At 40.2% G+C, this 21,395-nt stretch overlaps 3 protein-coding genes across 3 annotated transcripts in view; 2 read left to right on the top strand and 1 right to left on the bottom strand.

Annotated features, from left to right (window-relative positions):
* Positions 1 to 5,196, top strand: part of LOC103514442 — a 9,910-nt gene extending 4,714 nt beyond the window's left edge. Inside the window, exons 3-6 of the mRNA XM_008479318.3 lie at positions 2,384 to 2,595; positions 2,835 to 2,924; positions 3,275 to 3,432; positions 4,590 to 5,196. Of these exons, the coding sequence (XP_008477540.1) occupies positions 2,384 to 2,595; positions 2,835 to 2,924; positions 3,275 to 3,432; positions 4,590 to 4,689 (560 nt within the window). The 3' untranslated portion in view covers positions 4,690 to 5,196. The remainder of the gene's footprint in view (positions 1 to 2,383; positions 2,596 to 2,834; positions 2,925 to 3,274; positions 3,433 to 4,589) is intronic.
* A 440-nt stretch (positions 5,197 to 5,636) lies between these two features.
* LOC103514449 (dnaJ homolog subfamily C member 8) lies at positions 5,637 to 6,700 on the bottom strand. Its single transcript, XM_008479325.2, has 3 exons — positions 6,518 to 6,700; positions 5,927 to 6,085; positions 5,637 to 5,731 (listed from the first exon to the last, which is right to left on the bottom strand). The coding sequence occupies exons 1-3, from the start codon at positions 6,578 to 6,580 to the stop codon at positions 5,654 to 5,656; spliced, it is 300 nt and encodes a 99-aa protein (XP_008477547.1). The 5' UTR covers positions 6,581 to 6,700; the 3' UTR covers positions 5,637 to 5,653.
* A 5,859-nt stretch (positions 6,701 to 12,559) lies between these two features.
* On the top strand, positions 12,560 to 21,336 carry LOC103514447. The gene is made up of 7 exons (XM_026827422.1): positions 12,560 to 12,589; positions 13,106 to 13,732; positions 13,846 to 14,004; positions 15,936 to 16,698; positions 16,773 to 17,045; positions 17,475 to 17,662; positions 19,432 to 21,336. The coding sequence occupies exons 1-7, from the start codon at positions 12,560 to 12,562 to the stop codon at positions 21,334 to 21,336; spliced, it is 3,945 nt and encodes a 1,314-aa protein (XP_026683223.1).
* Positions 21,337 to 21,395: the final 59 nt, after the last annotated feature.

Below are 21,395 nucleotides of genomic sequence, written 5' to 3'. Positions count from 1 at the left end.
TGTGAATGAGTTCTCGTTCTTATAATATAAGATTTACTAGCTGAATTCCGTCGCTTCGCTCCGGAATCCCGCTAGTTCATCCCGAGGCATGGCCAAGCTTGTGGAAAAGGCATGGCCGAACTTGTATTTTTATCAAACTAAAAACATAAACGAAACTCAATATTAGGCGAGCGAGGAAAAGTTTTCTCTCCCTCAGTCTCTGCACTCTGTGTATTTCTTATGGTGATTTTAGCGATCAGAAATTGATCATATCTCAGGATCGGTTTAGATTTTCGCAAAATCCTTTCTTATTGCACACCTAGACCATAAAAGGAATATTCCTACCAAATTTCAGCTTTCTAGGTGTTGTGGTTCTTGAGATAGAGCGATCAGTGTGTGAACTATGAAATGTGAAATGTGAACTGTGAACTGTGAATGGATCTCGTTCTTATAATATAAGATATCTTATATTATAAGAACGAGATCCATTCACTCATTCACATTTCACATTTCACACACTGATCGCTCTATCTCTAGAACCACAACACCTAGAAAGTTGAAATTTGGTAGGAATATTCCTTTTATGGTCCAGGTGTGCAATAAGAAAGGATTTTGCCAAAATCTAAACCGATCCTGAGATATGATCAATTTTTGATCGCTGAAATCTCCATAAGAAATACACAGAGTGCAGAGACTGCGGGAGAGAAATGTTCCGCTCTCGACCAACTTTTTGAGTTTCGTTTATGTTTTTAGTTTGATAAATACAAGTTCGGCCATGCCTTTTCCAGAAGTTTGGCCATGCCTCGGGATGAACTAGCGGGCTTCCGGAGCGAAGCGACGGAATTCAGCTAGTCTTATATTATAAGAACAAGATCCATTCACTCATTCACAGTTCACATTTCACATTTCACACACTGATCGCTCTATCTCGAGAACCACACCACCTAGAAAGCTGAAATTTGGTAGGAATATTCTTTTTATGGTCTAGGTGTGCAATAAGAAAGGATTTTGCGAAAATCTACACCGATCCTGAGATATGATCAATTTTTGATCGCTGAAATCTCCATAAGAAATACACAGAGTGCAGAGACTGCGGGATAGAAAACTTTTCCTCGCTCGCCTAATATTTGAGTTTCGTTTATGTTTTTAGTTTGATAACTACAAGTTCGGCCATGCCTTTTCCACAAGTTTGGCCATGCCTCGGGATGAACTAGCGGGATTCCGGAGCGAAGCGACGGAATTCAGCTAGGTTCGGCCATGCCTTTTCCACAAGTTTGGCCATGCCTCGGGATGAACTAGCGGGATTCCGGAGCGAAGCGACGGAATTCAGCTAATAATAATAATAATAATAATAGACTCTTGAGTGGAAGGCAACCAATAGGCGAGGTTAACGCCATAGGCGTTCTCTACCACCTAACCCCGAGAGCTCCATTATTATGTGGTCAAAATCTCAAATAAATGAGGATAAAATTCCATACCTCGGCTGGGATCGAACCCACGCCCTCCTGTTTACCAGGCGAGCGTCTTGACCACTACGCCACCGAGGCAGGTATTACATATTATTGGGTGATGAAAAATACATTTGAAATAATATGTTCATCAATATCATCAGAGAGAGAATAATTAATTAGAGGTGAATTGGTAGAGTGTCCCTTTACTGGGTTCAACCCTTAGCTTAAAGTTACCATGAATTAACTTACATTGGATAAAATCCGCCCCGGGCGGGAATCCAACCCGCGGCCTAGCGCTTACAAGGCAGACGCACTACCAACTAAGCTAACTAGGCTGGCTTAATGTGATCTTTGATTTAGATTAAAGTTCAACTGTTGTTCTCGGTCATTTACCAAATATAAAAGGACTGATTTTTGAAAGATAAACTAGATAGGTACGTTTTTGTTCCAGATTAACGTGAACAAAAATAAGGAAAGTAAAAAAACGGACGATCCGCCCACAGAAGTGAACCAAAAAAAAACGCCCACAGAAGTGATCTGCGTAACACAACATGTACGATGTCGTCCTGCGTGTAGAAAGGTAGACAGAATGAAATGAGTAAGACAAGGCCTAGCCTTTAGATATTGATGATGAGACAGAACAGAATATCTGTATACATATTTGGTGTAAGGGCAGTAAGGGCCTGTTCATTAAAACGATTATTATAATTTTCAATGATTTATTAATTTAATTATTTAATGTCTCAGAACCCTCGGACTTCTGTTCACACTAGATTGTTTGGAACTGTCTTTTAGAACTGTCCGACTTACAGTTGAGAAGTTTAATGTAATAGAAAGTCGTGTGATGTTCACACCAGATTTGAACTGTCTTTTAGAACTGTCCGACTTACAGTTGAGAAGTTTAATGTAATAGAAAGTCGTGTGATGTTCACACCAGATTTTTTCACTTTCAGAGAGAAGAGAAATAGTAGATCTCACCACGCCGGTCATTGCTGATAATCTAACAATGTGTGGACTCAGCGAGCAACTGGTACAACTCGGCCCTCATCCGGATGAGGGAAAATTCTTCCCAAATCGCTACCTTAGAATCAACAGGTGTGGTGGCTTCTGCAGGAGCGATAGGATGATCTGTAAAGCCAACGAAACCGAAACTGTCAGGTTCAGGGTAAAATTAAGCTTCATTTTAATAGTTAAATAATGCACGTAAAATCCGCCCCGGGCGGGAATCGAACCCGCGGCCTAGCGCTTGCAAGGCAGACGCACTACCAACTAAGCTAACTAGGCTGGCTTAATGTGATCTCTGATTTAGATTAAAGTTCAACTGTTGTTCTCGGTCATTTACCAAATATAAAAGGACTGATTTTTGAAAGATAAACTAGATACTTAGGTACGTTTTTGTTCCAGATTAACGTGAACCAAAAAAAAACGGACGATCCGCCCAAGGAAGTGATCTGCGTAACACAACATGTACGATGTCGTCCCGCGTGTAGAAAGGTAGACAGAATGAAATGAGTAAGACAAGGCCTAGCCTTTAGATATTGATGATGAGACAGAACAGAATATCTGTATACATATTTGGTGTAAGGGCAGTAAGGGCCTGTTCATTAAAACGATTATTATAATTTTCAATGATTTATTAATTTAATTTTTTAATGTCTGAGAACCCTCGGACTTCTGTTCACACTAGATTGTTTAGACTCAGGGGACCCCAAAACGCATATTTCCATCCATTTCCCGATTTTGAAAATTTGGACCCATTGCAATACTTTCTCATTACATAGTATGGGTTCTCGAAACTTACTTATTGTAATAGAAAGTATAAATGACTTTTTCTCTTTTTTCAGTGCAAACCACCGAGAGATAAGCTGGACCCAAAGACCTGCGGTTGTTCTTGTCCAGAACACCCATCATGTCCTGAATACGAGAAATGGAATAGTACGAAATGCGAATGTGTATGCAAGACATCGTGCCGATGGAATGAAAAGTTCGGTGAGAACTGCACGTAAGTATTGTAAGAACTTAGATCTGGAAAAATCATGCTTCTCACAAAAATCGTTCCCCACCTTTTCTTGTTCTAAACGGGTCGGCGGCTTGTCAGTATTCTCGTTAGAAAGACCTGGCTGGGGTACCGAGCAGACCAGTGTCTTGCTGTGGGGCTATAAAATAAATAGGGGTCAGAGCAGCCAAACCCTAACCAGCCTGGCTAGCTGGAAGATTCAGGAGTTGATCGCCATCGATCGTTGCTTAAAACATCGTTCGGGATTGAAATGTGACGGTCTGAGCTCAGACCGTCTGACAGACCTAGGTCTGAGCTCAGACCGTCTGACAGAACTAGGTCTGAGCTCAGACCATCTGACAGAACTAGGTCTGAGCTCAGACCGTCTGACAGAACTAGGTCTGAGCTCAGACCGTCTGACAGACCTAGGTCTGAGCTCAGACCGTCTGACAGACCTAGGTCTGAGCTCAGACCGCCTGACAGACCTAGGTCTGAGCTCAGACCATCTGACAGACCTAGATCTGAGCTCAGACCGTCTGACAGACCTAGGTCTGAGCGGAAGTGAGTGACCAGCATTAGTCCAAGGGTTGAAAGTCTAGATTTCTAGACATACCAAATATTTCTAGCTAGTAGCTACTCCTAACTGGTAACTGCACTGAGCGCTCAAACTTGTGAGAGTTGTCAAACGGTACCTATATCTTTTTTCTCCATGGGCATGAAGTGAGTGACCAGCATTAGTCCAAGGGTTGAAAGTCTAGATTTCTAGACATACCAAATATTTCTAGCTAGTAGCTACTCCTAACTGCACTGAGCGCTCAAACTTGTGAGAGTTGTCAAACGGTACCTATATCTTTTTTCTCCATGGGCAAGCTAGCTGGAGGTTTATCGTTCTTCAAAGGAAAAGCACAGGTCCTTCATGATGGTTGACTGCGGTTCGGGACGGGCCAAGTAATCATGGCTAGAGACCGTCAAGCCCCCTCGGTGCAGCTACACCGCTACAACACCACCACCACCAACATCAACAACGCCAACACCAACAACAACATGTTGCAACATCCTCGTTAGAATCTAATGACTTTTTTATTGTCTCCAATGGAAAAAAAAACTCTTGAATTAAACCTACTTAAAGGCTCGCTAATATTTGATTTAATTTCCTTCTTCAGGTGTGTTCCGGATTCGGATTTAACCAACAGACTTCAGCAGAAGATGAAACCAGCTGTGTTTCCTGGCTGGGGCGTAAACTACGCGGGTCCTGAAGGTTAATGTCACCTTCCCAGGAATTATGTTGGTAGCGCTTGTCAATTTCGAACAATGCAAAAATATTACGGTGTTTTTTCCAAACGGTAAAATTGAATGCTTTGGTTTGGTTCGTTTTGACGAATACATTGTGCTAGTGAAATCTCTCAAACTACTCTATATTTGATCCTAACCTAGATCTCATCTATGAAACCCAAGTATTAACACACACGTATCCAAGTGTAAATAAATAATGCATAAAGGTAGGTTAACCGGCCTCAGTTCCATATACAAGAAGGTTCTAACAATGTGTCGACTCAGCGAGCAACTAGTACGACTCGGCCCTTATCCGGGGGAGGGAAAATTCTTCCCAAAGGTGGGAGATCCCACATGCCTATTTGTAAAGGTGTGACTGTAAAGATCACTCGAAAGTGTGGCCTTTACCAAAAAGAAAATGAAAATATATGTTTATCATTGTTGTATAATATACATATATCATGTATTTTTTATGTAATAAATTATTGTTTTATAAAATGATCTTGTACCTATACCTACCTAGGTATGTACTTTTCAGTTGTTTCTTCTCATTGCTTTTATATTCCCCAAGTTATCCTTACAGAACTTCTACACGAAATTCTGTGCATCTCCAATATGGGAACATTGTTTTTTTTTTTTTTTTTTTTTTTTTTTTTTTTTTTTTTTTTTTTTTTTTTTTTTTTTTTTAGACGAACTGCTCAACTATTGAGTTGCCAATTGACACTGACACAGTACCTATACTAAGTCAGACACAAATGTTATGAATTTCAAAGAATTAATTTGACAATGGGATTTAGTACACTAAATAACGAGAAAGCCCCCCATAAAAAAAAAAAAAAAAAAAAAAAAAAAAACAAAACTCATCTGTTTGAGACAAAGTTTACCCCAGGGCTGATTGAGAGGCTGACAAAAAACACCAACCCCTCTCTGAACATGGGAAAAAGAAGACCTATGATTATATCTTACCCTCAAAGGCCTGTTGAGCTTTTTCAGGTTCATCTGGATTTTTGTCAGGATGTACAAGGAATGAGAGCTGAGAAGAACAAGAAAAAAAATATTATATTGTAATTATTTTGTACATGTTTGTATGAAGTACCTAATATACTTACCTAAATGATAAATTATGGGTCAATATTGTAATAGGTAGAATTGCAAGGATTCCATTCAGATTTTGAAACAATTTTTTCACTGTTTTTGCAACAATCTTGCCTCCTTGGATCATACTTACTTTTCTGTACTGTTTCTTTGCAACCTCTAGGGAAGTCTCGGGATCTAGTTGAAGCACTTCGTAAGGGTTCAAATTTCTATACGTAGATCCTGGTCTTAGGAGACGATCAATCTGTTGTGTGGATGTGAGTACAGAATCTCTCTTCTCAATTTCTTTCACCTGACATAAGCAAAAATGATTTTAATAAAACAGTGATTATTCAGGAGCCACGACAATGAAAAAGAAAGCTTTTTTTTGTATGCAAACCTAACCCTATAACCTATAACATTGGTCATTAGAGAAAGCTCTCTTAATATGACTCTCTGTTTTAGCAGCTTTAGCTTTTGCAGAATGGTGATGGCAGAATGTACAAAAGATATCTTTTAGCATCAGCCATACCCCATGGTGATGGTCTCTAGCCAGTTTCATTGGTTAATCCTGAACCACAGTCAATCATCGGGAGGACTTATGCTTTGAAAGCAGAGAGAACCCTTTGGAAAACTGCCAGCTAGGCTGGTTAGGAGTAGCTGTTATCCTCCCTGTTCATACCAGACACCAGTCTGCTCTCTGTTTAACAACCCCTAGCCAGACATGCCTCTGTCATTCACTTACCTCAGTGATGAAATTGGAAAATATTTCCGGGTCATCCCCAGTTGTATTGCCTGGGACTGCCATCCTTCTGTTAAAGACCTAGAGCAACTTGGTCCTCTTGGTTTCTGAGTTCCTGCCGATTTGATGTTAAAATCAGTCGTATCCAACAAGAATTTTGTACACTATTTACAGGTGATTGTTAAAGCCTCTGTCCGTCGTGCAAGAGTGAAGGCACGATCGTGCTAAATGGCAGGATTTGTCTGCATGAAGCCTCGCACGAAGTACTGGAAAAAAAAAATCCAATCAGTTTTGATTTTAGCACGAAAGGACATCGTGCCAGTGTACTTTTCCCCAAATTTTATTAATGAATATTTTGTCAAAATCGCTTTTTCGTCGTATTCAGCGCGAAGCGACGGACCGATGTGTAGTCACTTTCAAATGCTTGATATCGTGCTTTGCACGATTTGCAAGCTTCGGGCAAGGTTCGTTCCAGGCAAATCTGCACGTCGTGCCCCGCCGGATAGATGTGTAACCCCCTTAAAGGGACTTTTCAGTCCTATCCCAGCAGGATAAACAAGGTATATTCTATTTTATAGAGGTAATGCATCGTGGTAATTTTATAGAGGTAATTTCCTCTAGTACCTCTAATAGAGGTAATTTTATAGAGAGAATGCATCGAGCAGGTAGAGGGAAGTGACAACCTCAAACTGCATAGAACTGATAAAATCTATGCTCTTTTCTCCACTCCGTTTTTTTGAGCCTAAGCAAGGAAATGAGAGGTATGTATTTTTTTTCCCGTATCCTGCCTCTCAAAAAACATGTGGAAATAAATTTGCACAGTCAGTTACCTTATTACTATTATTTTTTGTGTGGTTACTGCTGCAAACAACTCCTGCTTTACAACAGCAGTATATGAGCTTTTGTGGAAAGGTGTAACCTGCAGAACCTATCTGTTGAGGGGGGAAAAAAACTCACTTCGAAATTCTTCTGCCACTCCTTCTCGAGGGCTTTCTGTTCCTCCTCCTCAATTTCCTGCTCCCTCTTCCTCTTTCTCTCCTCTTGAGCTCGGTTATCCAAATCTCTTCGCTTCCTCTCCATATCAGCAAATAGTTTGAGTGTCATGACACGTACAGAGTGTTGATATGCTTCAGGTTCATCTTCTTCGACTCGGGTGCCTTTGCCTTCCTTCTTGTACCGCTTTCGCTTCTCTTCAATCTAGGACACAGAATTTGGAAAGCTGATGAGAAGGTGTTTGTTAAGCTAGAGAAGGTGGTGGCTCCTCAACAGACGACTTTGCACTTCTCACTATTTCACCCAACATGCAGAAAATAATAACGTTAAGCTAGAGAAGGTGGTGGCTCCTCAACAGACGACTTTGCACTTCTCACTATTTCACCCAACATGCAGAAAATAATAACAAAAAAAGAGAGATTTTTTCTGCACATCGAGGTAAGTGTGAGAAAACAGAAAAGTAATTCGTGGAAAAGGGGCCTGCTCTCTAAATCAGAGATTTTTTCTGCACATCGAGGTAAGTGTGAGAAAACAGAAAAGTAATTCGTGGAAAAGGGGCCTGCTCTCTAAATCTTTTTTTTTTTTTTGCATTATAAATTTGTATTAAATTACAAGTACAAGTATTAATCTTATATTATAAAAACAAGAACTCATTCACATTTCACACACTGATCGCTCTATCTCCAGAACCACAACACCTAGAAAGCTGAAATTTGGTAGGAATATTCCTTTTATGGTCTAGGTGTGCAATAAGAAAGGATTTTGCGAAAATCTAAACCGATCCTGAGATATGATCAATTTTTGATCGCTAAAATCACCATAAGAAATACACAGAGTGCAGAGACTGAGGGAGAGAAAACTTTTCCTCGCTCGCCTAATATTGAGTTTCGTTTATGTTTTTAGTTTGATAAAAATACAAGTTCGGCCATGCCTTTTCCACAAGCTTGGCCATGCCTCGGGATGAACTAGCGGGATTCCGGAGCGAAGCGACGGAATTCAGCTAGTAAATCTTATATTATAAGAACGAGAACTCATTCACATTTCACACACTGATCGCCCTATCTCGAGAACCACCACACCTAGCAAGCTGCAATTTGGCAGCGATATTCCTTTTATGCTCTAGGGTTAACGCCATAGGCGTTTCTACCACCTAAACCTTAGAAGCTTCACTTATTATGTGGTTTCATATTCTCAGAATAAATGAGGGATAAAAGTCCATACCTCGGCTGGGATCGAAACCCACCGCCCTCCTGCTTTACCAGGCGAGCGTCTTGGGACCTTACGCCACCGATGCAGGTACTTTAGCATTATTATTGGGTGATGAAAAATACATTTGAAATAATATTGTTCAGTCAATATCATAGAGAGAGAATAATTAAATTGAGAGGGGTGAATTGGTAAGAGTGTCCCTTTACTGGTTCAACCCTTAGCTAAAGTTACCATGATTAAACTTTACTTGTACCCACCAACCTCAGTGGTGTAGTGGTTAGCGCCGTGGACTTCGGATCTGGAGGTTGGTGGTTCGAGTCCTAGTCAAGTCATAAAATTTAGCGTAGTGCATTAAGCAGGGAACGACATTTGTGACAAGCATTTATGCTCAACACAATTAAAATTCCTTTAACTTACATTGTAGTCTGTCCGTTCCTTAGCCTCCTGTATGATGGACAGACATTTTTGTCGGCTATCCTCATCCTCTAGAGTTTTCCATGCTTTGTTTACAGCTGTGGCAAAAGATAACAATGTTGGGTGAATATTATAGTTCTTCTATTTTTCTTCTAGTCTTCATAGTATCCTAGTCTCATAGTCTTCTATTTTTCTTCTATTAAACAGGGAGTATATCAGCCTGAATTTCCCTTGCTAAAGAGATAGCAAAGGTTGCATGCAAAGGGCATCCACCCGTGAAATTTGTAGCCAAAACCAAATGTCAGCCCGAAACAATCACCCTAGTTAGGGCTGTTTGAAAGGCTGACAAAAAACACCAACCCCATCTCTACACAGGAAAAGGCAAAGAAAAAGAAGAACATAGTATTTTATTTTGAAGAGGGTTGATAGAGGGAACTTCTCACCTGAGTTCCTGCCGATTTGATGTTAAAATCAGTCGTATCCAACAAGAATTTTGTACACTATTTACAGGTGATTGTTAAAAAAAGGGCCCAAAAAAAAAAAAAAAAAAAAAAAAAAAAAAAAGGTGGAACGGAAAATTTAGGTCGGAAAATTTCCGCCCCATCCCAGGATTCGAAGCCAGCACCTCCAGGTTGAGAGACAGTGATCTGGATCACTCAGCCACAGAGATGGTCACCTACTTAGTTATTAAAACCACTTCTTCTGTTTCTTTCCAGGCTTTACTGACAAAATTTCGAAAAATGGACAACAATTCGACCCCTGAAACGGTATCAGCTTATCATCGAGGTAAGTAAATAAGTTGGAGATTCGAGTTCCTAACTTGCCTTTTTGTATGTCGACTATAGGGGTATTTACATTGTGTTGGGCACGTCTACAGCTACAGTCGACCGAAGTCGAATGAAAAGTGGGTAAGATCAAAGGATTATGGTAAAAAAACAAACAGTTTAAGGACATGTTTCAAGATTCAGGATTTACATTGTGTTGGGCACGTCTACAGCTACAGTCGACCGAAGTCGAATGAAAAGTGGGTAAGATCAAAGGATTATGGTAAAAAAACATACAGTTTAAGGACATGTTTCAAGATTCAGGATTTCAGGAATTTTTGACACTAAAAACTGACCATCGAAAATTTGACCCGATTACATTACTTTCCTTCCTATAGGATAAGGAAAGTAAAAAAAGAAGAAAAATCCAATAGATGATCACATACCAATTGGTAATATTCTGTGAGTATGTCGTATGTCCACATAAAAGAACTATATTGTCCTATGATGTCATTTTGTTTTTCCTCAGCAAAATATTGCATGTAAGGAAATAAAACAGAAACACTTAAAAATATCTAACGTGTAGTGTGGAAGGGTGCAGCAGGATTAATTAGCATTTCAATTGATGGTAATATGATGTCATAGACACAACCGGAAGTTTAGAATTACTGCTTGATCTAGAAACTTACTGGGCAGTCGCCCAAGAAGTCAGCTCAGGGGATGGGAAATTCCTTGATCGAAGAAACTGTAACTACTATAGGTCTTATCGTCCCGAAAGCGAAGAGAGAAGGAAGACAGGATAGGAGAAAGCCCTTCCGAGAATCTTTTTTGGGTACTTACTTACTTTGGGTACCTTTTTTTGTACTTTTGGGTACCAGCGCTTACTAGAGACTCTAGACTCTCTAGAGAGACTAGAGAGACGCGCTACTCTCCAAATCAATTAGGCTACCTAAATGTGGGTCGGATTTTATCCCGAACAGATGAGGTTCGTTCTATCTGTTTGGGAACGAACCTTGTCTGTTTAGGATAAAATCCGCCCCCGGCGGGAATCGAACCCGCGACCTAGCGCTTACAAGGCAGACGCGCTACCCTCCAAGCTAACTAGACTGTCTGAGGTCGAAATAAAGGTGGTTGGTATACATCTACTATTGTTACGCCAGTAAGAACAAGAACAGAAAGGCCGTGTAACCAGCGGTGATGGCACGCTAAATGCACCAGTTGCCGAAAAACCACTAATATTAATATAACGTTGCGCGTGGTTAGTATCTGGATGGGTGACCATCCGGGCAATCGCGAGCTTGATTTTATCATTTTTATTTTTACAATACGTATGCCATCTTGTTATCTTTGGTCAGAATCATCCTAGTAATTTAAATACCTACGTACCTGATACCTACAATCCCCATTAGGTGTCTTATTGATGTACTACCACAGTACGACCATAGGACACTGAATGGGTTGAGGAATCTGTCTCCTTGTCTATCGACCATAGGACACTGAATGGGTTGAGGAATCCGTCTCCTTATCTATCGACCATAGGACACTGAATGGGTTGAGGAATCTGTCTCCTTGTCTATCGACCATAGGACACTGAATGGGTTGAGGAATCCGTCTCCTTGTCTATCGACCATAGGACACTGAATGGGTTGAGGAATCCGTCTCCTAGTCTATCGACCATAGGACACTGAATGGGTTGAAGAATCCGTCTCCTTGTCTATCGACCATAGGACACTGAATGGGTTGAGGAATCTGTCTCCTCATCTATCAACCACAGGACACTGAATGTGTTAAACATTTTGTGCAATTCGCATCGCGCGAACTATAGAAAAAGGGGGCCAAACGGTTTATTGATAACGAAAATAGATTCACGAGGGACAAAATAATCACCATCCGGGCAATCGCGAGCTTGATTTTATCATTTTTATTTTTACAATACGTATGCCATCTTGTTATCTTTGGTCAGAATCATCCTACTAATAATTTAAATACCTACGTACCTGATACCTACAATCCCCATTAGGTGTCTTATTGATGTACTACCACAGTGTCAGCGGTAAATACTTACCTATCACCTATAATGATTGTTTAGAACTTTATCTTAACCATCGGATCACCTTTGACTTCAAGTACCAGTATGGTAGTATTTACTATTCTTAGTATGATAGTATTTAAGGTACTACTATACAATGGGAAGAGAAGATAATGGCAATAGTTAAAGTAATGAGGTGAAGAATTAGAGACCTGCCAACTCTCGTGTAAGTCAAGGATACATATAACTTACCTATCACCTATAATGATTGTTTAGAACTTTATCTTAACCATCGGATCACCTTTGACTTCAAGTACCAGTATGGTAGTATTTAAGGTACTACTATACAATGGGAAGAGAAGATAATGGCAAAATAGTTAAAGTAATGAGGTGAAGAATAATAGACCTGCCAACTCTCGTGTAAGTCAAGGATACATATTAATAAAAAGGCTATGTATAGAGAAATATATGGATACATAGTAAGAAATACATGGTTAGGGACGTTGCAGATTTGTAGTCATGAGATGAGAGTCGTTTTGTCACTTTGTCGTGATTCAACACATAGATATTAACACGCATGTACCTAACCATTGTGTCAGATTCCTACCAATCTACCTAATAGTTCCCTCGGACATGATGGAAATAACGGTAGGAAAGTACATTTCTGTGAGATTTCTGTAAGTTCTGACTGAGAATTGTAATTTACGTGGGTAGTAGGTACCTGAACTTACGTAGGTAAATTTATTACGTAAAATTTACGTAGGTAAATTTATTACGTAAAATTTACGTAGGTAAATTTATTACGTAAAATTTACGTAGGTAAATTTATTACTGAGCAAAATTTAAAACAATATTCGGTTGTAAAGTATAAGTAATAATAGTGTGTAGGTGTATGGTGTATCCTAACCATTGTGTCAGATTCCTACCAATCTACCTAATAGTTCCCTCGGACATGATGGAAATAACGGTAGGAAAGTACATTTCTGTGAAATTTCTGTAAGTTCTGACTGAGAATTGGAATTTACGTGGGTAGTAGGTACCTGAACTTACGTAGGAAAATTTATTAGCAAAATTTAAAACAATATTCGGTTGTAAAGTATAAGTAATAATAGTGTCTGGGTGTATGGTGTACCATTCACACTACCTAGGTAACTTATCTTTTTCTTTCTGTTGTGATTTCAGGTGTCCGATTTGAAAACACGTTTGAAAGACGTCGAAAAGAAACTCCTGGAGAGTCCGGAAGAAATTAAAATCGAGTACGAAAAGCAAATGACAAACTACAAGAAACTCCGAGAGTTATACGAGCAACGCGCCGCGGCCGCTGAACTTGAACACAAGACCATGATCGAGAAAGAGTTAGCCAAGAATGCTCTGCTCGAAGCCAAACTCAAAGAAATCCAAGAGGAAATTCAAGCACAACTCGAAAAGTATAAGGAGAACAAGAAACAAATCCTGGAAATGGAGAAAAATATTCAACTGAAAGACGACGAGATCAACAATCTAAATGAAAATCTAACGTCAAGCCTGGCGGAGAACCACATACTGAACTCACAAATGACACTAGTCAATAATCTATTTAGCAACATGCTCATCAATCCCATGATAAACCTGGACATGCTGATCAAACTAATCCAAGATAACTATCTCCTCATTATAGATTTGATAAACAATCATGAAATCAATGATACGGTCTCGTTACTTGTTGATCTGGAGAAAAAAATTGATCAGGAAACATTGGCAATACAGAACGATAAACAATTGAAACAACTTGAAAACTATGAAACTCCTATGAGCTCTGCAATGGTAGAGGCTGTAGAGAGTAATCAAACATCCACCAGTAAAGATAGTGCCAACATACAACTAGATCATGCTGAGACGAATACCAATGAAGAATCTCCTCTATGAGCTCTGCAATGGTAGAGGCTGTAGAGAGTAATCAAACATCCACCAGTAAAGATAGTGCCAACATACAACTAGATCATGCTGAAACGAATACCAATGAAGAATCTCCAGCTGATCAAGACGAAACAAATTCCACGACCACACTGGATAAATCTCACATTCAAAAGGAAATTACTCGTGTAATCTCAAATTCTTTGATTTCAGGATTATCTCCCTCGTACCACAAGATATGTTGATACTTTCGATCAGATTTGTTCACCCAGATAGACCTATACATGGCCTGAACATCGCAGGTCAATGCCACTGCATTTAGTCGAAATGAGATGAGAAGATCACCAATATCATTTTGGAGTTTGGGGCCGACAAGAAGAGATTCGGCTAAACTCACCTGATGGGAACCCTTCACGTTAGGGTCAAACACAACACGAAGTTTTGTGGTACTAGATTCTTTACGCACTGCAAAATGTACGAGTAAGTAATCCGATGGGTTCTTGGCAGGAACCATATGCCCGTTTTGAATGTAATCATTCAAGTTCTCAAAATAGAGTTCTTTAGACTGAGGATCACGGTCCAATCTCTTCTTCAAAGTTGAAAGACGGTTCACGGCAAAAGTTTGATTGGTACCCAAGATGGGTGGTTTGTTATCACGAAAAGGTAAACTAACAACATATGCACCAGATTCATCACGAAAATGAGTTGTCATGAAATGCTCTTCACATGCACGATCGTCCGAGCTCATCTCAGCCCTGTTCATAAACACACCCTGTATCTGAAAAGGTTGGGCTGGTTGGGCACTAGGGGTATACTTACAGTAACATGGGGTTATTTAGCACGTTTACGTTTGCAAATAAAGTGCCTCAAAACCTCCCACCCGCTGTTGCGGGACCATACATGCACGATCGTCCGAGCTCATCTCAGCCCTGTTCATAAACACACCCTGTATCTGAAAAGGTTGGGCTGGTTGGGCACTAGGGGTATACTTACAGTAACATGGGGTTATTTAGCACGTTTACGTTTGCAAATAAAGTGCCTCAAAACCTCCCACCCGCTGTTGCGGGACCATAAGGTCCTTAATTTGCGGAACCGTAAAGGTCTTAATTGCGGCCTGATATGAACAAGTGCAGCATCATGAGGATTTAGGAGCCCCGCAGGGATACATTCAGGGGCCCCAAATATCTATAATTTGGAGCACCCCCCTCAATTTATTGATCCAGGGGGCACCCAGCGAAACCTTGTGGGGGTCCAAAAAAGTTTATACTTACTTAACTGGAAGTAAATTCACAATATAAACCCTATAAAATTTGCTGGACTTTTTTTCTTTTCAAGATGTTTGATAGAGGAAACTGTAACTGCTAAGGTCTTATCGTCCTGAAATCGAAGAGAGAAGGAAGACAGGATAGGAGAAAACCGTTCCTAGAGCGAACATTGTCCGTTCAGGAAAAAATCCGCCCCGGGCAGGAATCGAACCCGCGGCCTAACGCTTACAAGGCAGACGCGCTACCAATCAAGCTAACTAGGCTGGCACAAATAAAGTTGAGCTTGGCCAAATTACATTAGACTGTGCATCCCACTAGAGCCAGGGCGGGTCACAAGTCATTATTCCTGATGAAACGATTGCCCTCGGAATGTGTACCAGCGTAGCGGATCCTGTTCTTGCCATACATACCTGTAATCGTAAAAATCTGGTGTGAACATCACACGAGTCACACGACATTCCTTATCCTATTGAATGATGCGAGGACTAATGGAGCATAGTTTGGCCACGATTAGGTTAAACCTATTGTAGTACCCACAGGTCCTAACCTTAGTAATTCTATACCTAGGAGTACTGCCAATAAATGAGTACCTATAATAAGTAGGTACTTGAGTCTATAGAAAATGTAGTCATAGGTGCTTGATGGTACTCAAGCATACTTGTAAGTTAAGTACAGTACGTATAGGTACTTGAAGTAATATGATGCTTTGCCTCAGCAGTGTGTGCGCACGAGTAGGTACATCCCATTAATTTGTTTAAAAAAAAAAAAAATCTGGTGTGAACATCACACGACTTTCCTTATCCTATTGAATGATGCTTATTTGAATGTTCTTTTACAATATCTCTAACCGTTAGATTAAGGTTGTCGCTGAACACATTTCCACGGAAGATAAGCCTGAAGACAAAGCAAACTTGAACGAACCAAGTCCTTGTGAAACTAGTGATGAAAAAGACATTGTCAAGGGAAACGTTGTAGATTATGAAGCGACAAAACAAACACGAACAGAATCTCCATCTGAAGAGCAGAAATCCAAACAGTTGATAAGACAAGATCGGATTACTGAAGAAACTGATGAGAGCCGACCATTTGAGTCAGCAGAATGTTCCAGAACTTCTCAACCTGAAGTTGAAAACCACATTTCAAATACTGACACGATAGAAACAGCATACAGTGAAATGAGTGAACCAATTGAGGAACTTCATACAGAGAGACTCTCCACAGAGACTTTACAAAGAGAACCTATCACCAGTGTCCCAACAGCCACTAGCAACACGACACTACCTTCTGAACCATCCGTCAGCCGAACAAGGACTCCTGAAGAAATACTAGAAGCAAGGAACGCTCGCCTCAAACGATTGGAAGATCAATGTAAGAATCTGTTCCACAAGATGTCCCTGACATCGCAACGAAGTGACACGCTGTCGGAAAGATTAGAAGAGTTGCACGACTACTATGGAACTTCCAATGAGAGACATTCTCCCCGGAGACATCGGGAGGGTTCGCAAGATAGCGATGATACCCGACTGAGATCACCGGAGAACGAACCTCTTTCGGGAGTTTCCGCCAACGTTCCAGATTCTCAAGAGAGTGACGACCCCGGAGACATCGGGAGGGTTCGCAAGATAGCGATGATACCCGACTGAGATCACCGGAGAACGAACCTCTTTCGGGAGTTTCCGCCAATGTTTCAGATTCTCAAGAGAGTGACGACACACGTCGGAGATCAGCGGAGACTAACGAGTCTCACTCGGGAGTTTCCGGAAATGTTTCGGATCTTCAAGACAGAATCGACACGCGTCTCAAATCCTCACCGGAGATTAACGAATGTACTTCGGCAGTTTCCGCCGTTTCAGAAGAATCCTCAGGATTGAGATCAGTTGACGCAATCCGTCCAGTGTTGAACCATGATGAAATGACCAGGCGAAATGTAGAGGCCGAAAGCAGAGCGGATGCTGTGGTGCAAGGTGACGTCAGAAGCACTGAAAGACATCTGCGACCAGATTCGAATGACATCTAAGAATGGCGCAGAAAATCAAAATATCTTGATTATTTTTTCCTTATGAAACTTGTGTGCGTCTCATGAAACTTTTTTATTACCTTTGGTGGAGTCAGCTAGTCAGCTTGCGTCTCAGAGATGTGATTTTTCTGGACCAATTTAGTTTTAAGTTCTATTGCTAGATGTAAAATTTTCACATGTCTTTGAAACTTTAAACGATTATTTATGATTGAAATTTGAAGTTTTAAGCAGTTAGGTGATGGGTTTGATATGACTATATGACTAATATTTTTCTTTCACCTACCATTTGATTTTTTTGTGTACCAAAATAATGAAAAACAAGCGGAGACTAACGAGTCTCACTCGGGAGTTTCCGGAAATGTTTCGGATCTTCAAGACAGAATCGACACGCGTCTCAAATCCTCACCGGGGATTAACGAATGTACTTCGGCAGTTTCCGCCGTTTCAGAAGAATCCTCAGGATTGAGATCAGTTGATGCAATCCGTCCAGTGTTGAACCATGATGAAATGACCAGGCGAAATGTAGAGGCGGAAAGCAGAGCGGATGCTGTGGTGCAAGGTGACGTCAGAAGCACTGAAAGACATCTGCGACCAGATTCGAATGACATCTAAGAATGGCGCAGAAAATCAAAATATCTTGATTATTTTTTCCTTATGAAACTTGTGTGCGTCTCATGAAACTCTTTTATTACCTTTGGTGGAGTCAGCTAGTCAGCTTGCGTCTCAGAGATGTGATTTTTCTGGACCAATTTAGTTTTAAGTTCTATTGCTGGATGTAAAATTTTCACATGTCTTTGAAACTTTAAACGATTATCTATGACTGAAATTTGAAGTTTTAAGCAGTTAGGTGATGGGTTTGATATGACAATATGACTAATAATTTTCTTTCTCTTCTTTCACCTACCATTTGATTTTTTTGTGTAGGTACCAAAATAATGAAAAACAATAAAATCATACAATCTATGTATAATAAAATTATTATGGGGTTTGTTTCTATTTCTCTTTCTCACTTCTTCCCCACTGTTGGAACTCAATCCCACGGATGGTTGTCTTTTGCCTCAAATACTTTATGTCTCTGCTGGGTTTCAAACAGCCTTCATCATTACAAATTTTCATCGATAAATGGTTTCTTCAAATTAAATTGATCCTAAGGGCAAGAAAAACCTAGACCCTTAACAAATGGAGTGTGCCTGAAGACATGTGTTCCAATGCACTCGACCCCCCCTGAATCGAACATCTTAGCAACAACTCGGTCTGTAATATTACCACTGGTACATGATCTATGCAATCTATGCATAGAATATCTTCCAATGACAATAACATTGACCTGTTAACCCGGGACAAGCGGGACATGCATAGCAAACAGTCCCGGTCTAAGTGGGACACAATAAGTAAAATATGTAGTATCGGCTATCGGCTAATAGCGCTCCTCAAACTTTTTATGGGTTTGCGGCGGCCTCTCGCGGTGTAAACTCGAAACCTTGTTTGGACAATGCGTTCATTCACAGGTTTTCGGTTTCCAACTTTCTCGCGCCCCACAAGACGTATAATTCGTATAAATACCCGTTCCAAATTCTTAGCCAGCACCTGCAGAGCTACGTCTAGCTGATAAGTTCCAACAAGAACGAAACGCGTCCTAGGCTGCTCTCAGGCGCTAGCTGATAAGTTCCAACAAGAACGAAACGCGTCCACTTACCTATCACCTATAATGATTGTTTAGAACTTTATCTTAACCATCGGATCACCTTTGACTTCAAGTACCAGTATGGTAGTATTTAGGTACTGTTCTTAGTATGATAGTATTTAAGGTACTACTATACAATGGGAAGAGAAGATAATGGCAATAGTTAAAGTAATGAGGTGAAGAATTAGAGACCTGCCAACTCTCGTGTAAGTCAAGGATACATATAAATAAAAAGGCTATGTATAGAGAAATATATGGATACATAGTAAGAAATACATGGTTAGGGACGTTGCAGATTTGTAGTCATGAGATGAGAGTCGTTTTGTCACTTTGTCGTGATTCAACACATAGATATTAACACGCATGTACCTAACCATTGTGTCAGATTCCTACCAATCTACCTAATAGTTCCCTCGGACATGATGGAAATAACGGTAGGAAAGTACATTTCTGTGAAATTTCTGTAAGTTCTGACTGAGAATTGGAATTTACGTGGGTAGTAGGTACCTGAACTTACGTAGGAAAATTTATTAGCAAAATTTAAAACAATATTCGGTTGTAAAGTATAAGTAATAATAGTGTCTGGGTGTATGGTGTACCATTCACACTACCTAGGTAACTTATCTTTTTCTTTCTGTTGTGATTTCAGGTGTCCGATTTGAAAACACGTTTGAAAGACGTCGAAAAGAAACTCCTGGAGAGTCCGGAAGAAATTAAAATCGAGTACGAAAAGCAAATGACAAACTACAAGAAACTCCGAGAGTTATACGAGCAACGCGCCGCGGCCGCTGAACTTGAACACAAGACCATGATCGAGAAAGAGTTAGCCAAGAATGCTCTGCTCGAAGCCAAACTCAAAGAAATCCAAGAGGAAATTCAAGCACAACTCGAAAAGTATAAGGAGAACAAGAAACAAATCCTGGAAATGGAGAAAAATATTCAACTGAAAGACGACGAGATCAACAATCTAAATGAAAATCTAACGTCAAGCCTGGCGGAGAACCACATACTGAACTCACAAATGACACTAGTCAATAACCTATTCAGCAACATGCTCATCAATCCCATGATAAACCTGGACATGCTGATCAAACTAATCCAAGATAACTATCTCCTCATTATAGATTTGATAAACAATCATGAAATCAATGATACGGTCTCGTTACTTGTTGATCTGGAGAAAAAAATTGATCAGGAAACATTGGCAATACAGAACGATAAACAATTGAAACAACTTGAAAACTATGAAACTCCTATGAGCTCTGCAATGGTAGAGGCTGTAGAGAGTAATCAAACATCCACCAGTAAAGATAGTGCCAACATACAACTAGATCATGCTGAAACGAATACCAATGAAGAATCTCCAGCTGATCAAGACGAAACAAATTCCACGACCACACTGGATAAATCTCACATTCAAAAGGAAATCGCCAATAATTTGCCGAAAGTATGGAGAATACTCATCGAACTACTAAACACGCACCAAGAACAATATGAAAATAACGACGTCAATGAAAACTTCGAAAGTTGTTACAAAAACATAAAAACAAACACAGGGAAAACGCATCAAGTGATAAGCGTCTCTCAAACATTCATCCGCCTCAAGCATCTGATTCTAGAAAAGAATCATCTGACAAATCAACTAGCCAAGTTGAAAACTCTGAATAACCATCTGGAAATCCGACTCAATCATTCGGAACAAAGATTGAACACCGTAACCACAGAATTGAAGAAAACATGGAACGTGGTGAACAAACTCAAGTTGCAGCACAAACAACTCTACACGCACGAGAAAATATTGAAATACGAACTCAAACACAAACGAAACATAATCAATGATTTGAAAATAGATCTGGAATATGTGAGAGAGAAGTGGGATCTTGTCAAAGAGAAAAATGAGCAGAATGAATTGGACTACAAGGTGTTGAGAAAAGAGTTTGCGCTGAGGAGATTGCAATATGATGGTGGCCGCTCGACTAGTGAAAGTGGAATCAGTACAGACACTGAGGATGATAATGTTGAGATTGTGGAAACTAATGATGAATCAGAAGATGACAAATCAGAAGTAGTGGAAACTCAAAGTGAACATGATGTGCCTCATACGAATTCTGTCATGTCAATAGAGGAAGATGACCAAGACGAGGTGGAGGAGCTTGAGAGTGAAACCAATGTCAGTGCTATCAATAATGAACAGGAGGTCGAGAGAACAGAAGTGACTGACAATACAAGTGCCGTGATACCTTCTAGAGAAACAATTGAAAATGAAGCTGTACCTGTGAGCGTATCCCCACAAGAAGACATTGTAGACACCATTACCACTTCGCGAACAGATCATATCGAGTCTCACCAAGAAATCAACAGCTCTCGAGAAACCAAAGAAATCCCAGGGACCAGTGATGCCAATGTCAATTACTCCCAGCAATTTCTAAACAACAAAATCACAATAAAGACAATAGGAGGCAAGATTAAGGTTGTCGCTGAACACATTTCCACGGAAGATAAGCCTGAAGACAAAGCAAACTTGAACGAACCAAGTCCTTGTGCACATTTGTGAACTACATACCAAATTTCAAGTCTCTAGCTTATACCGTTCCCGAGATATTGTTAAATTAC

The sequence above is a fragment of the Diaphorina citri genome, unplaced genomic scaffold (genome assembly GCF_000475195.1).
Source record: "Diaphorina citri unplaced genomic scaffold, Diaci psyllid genome assembly version 1.1 scaffold1145, whole genome shotgun sequence".
Lineage (NCBI taxonomy): Eukaryota > Metazoa > Arthropoda > Insecta > Hemiptera > Psyllidae > Diaphorina > Diaphorina citri.
Note: the sequence above shows the minus strand (reverse complement) of the source record. Positions and strands in the feature narration are given on the sequence as shown.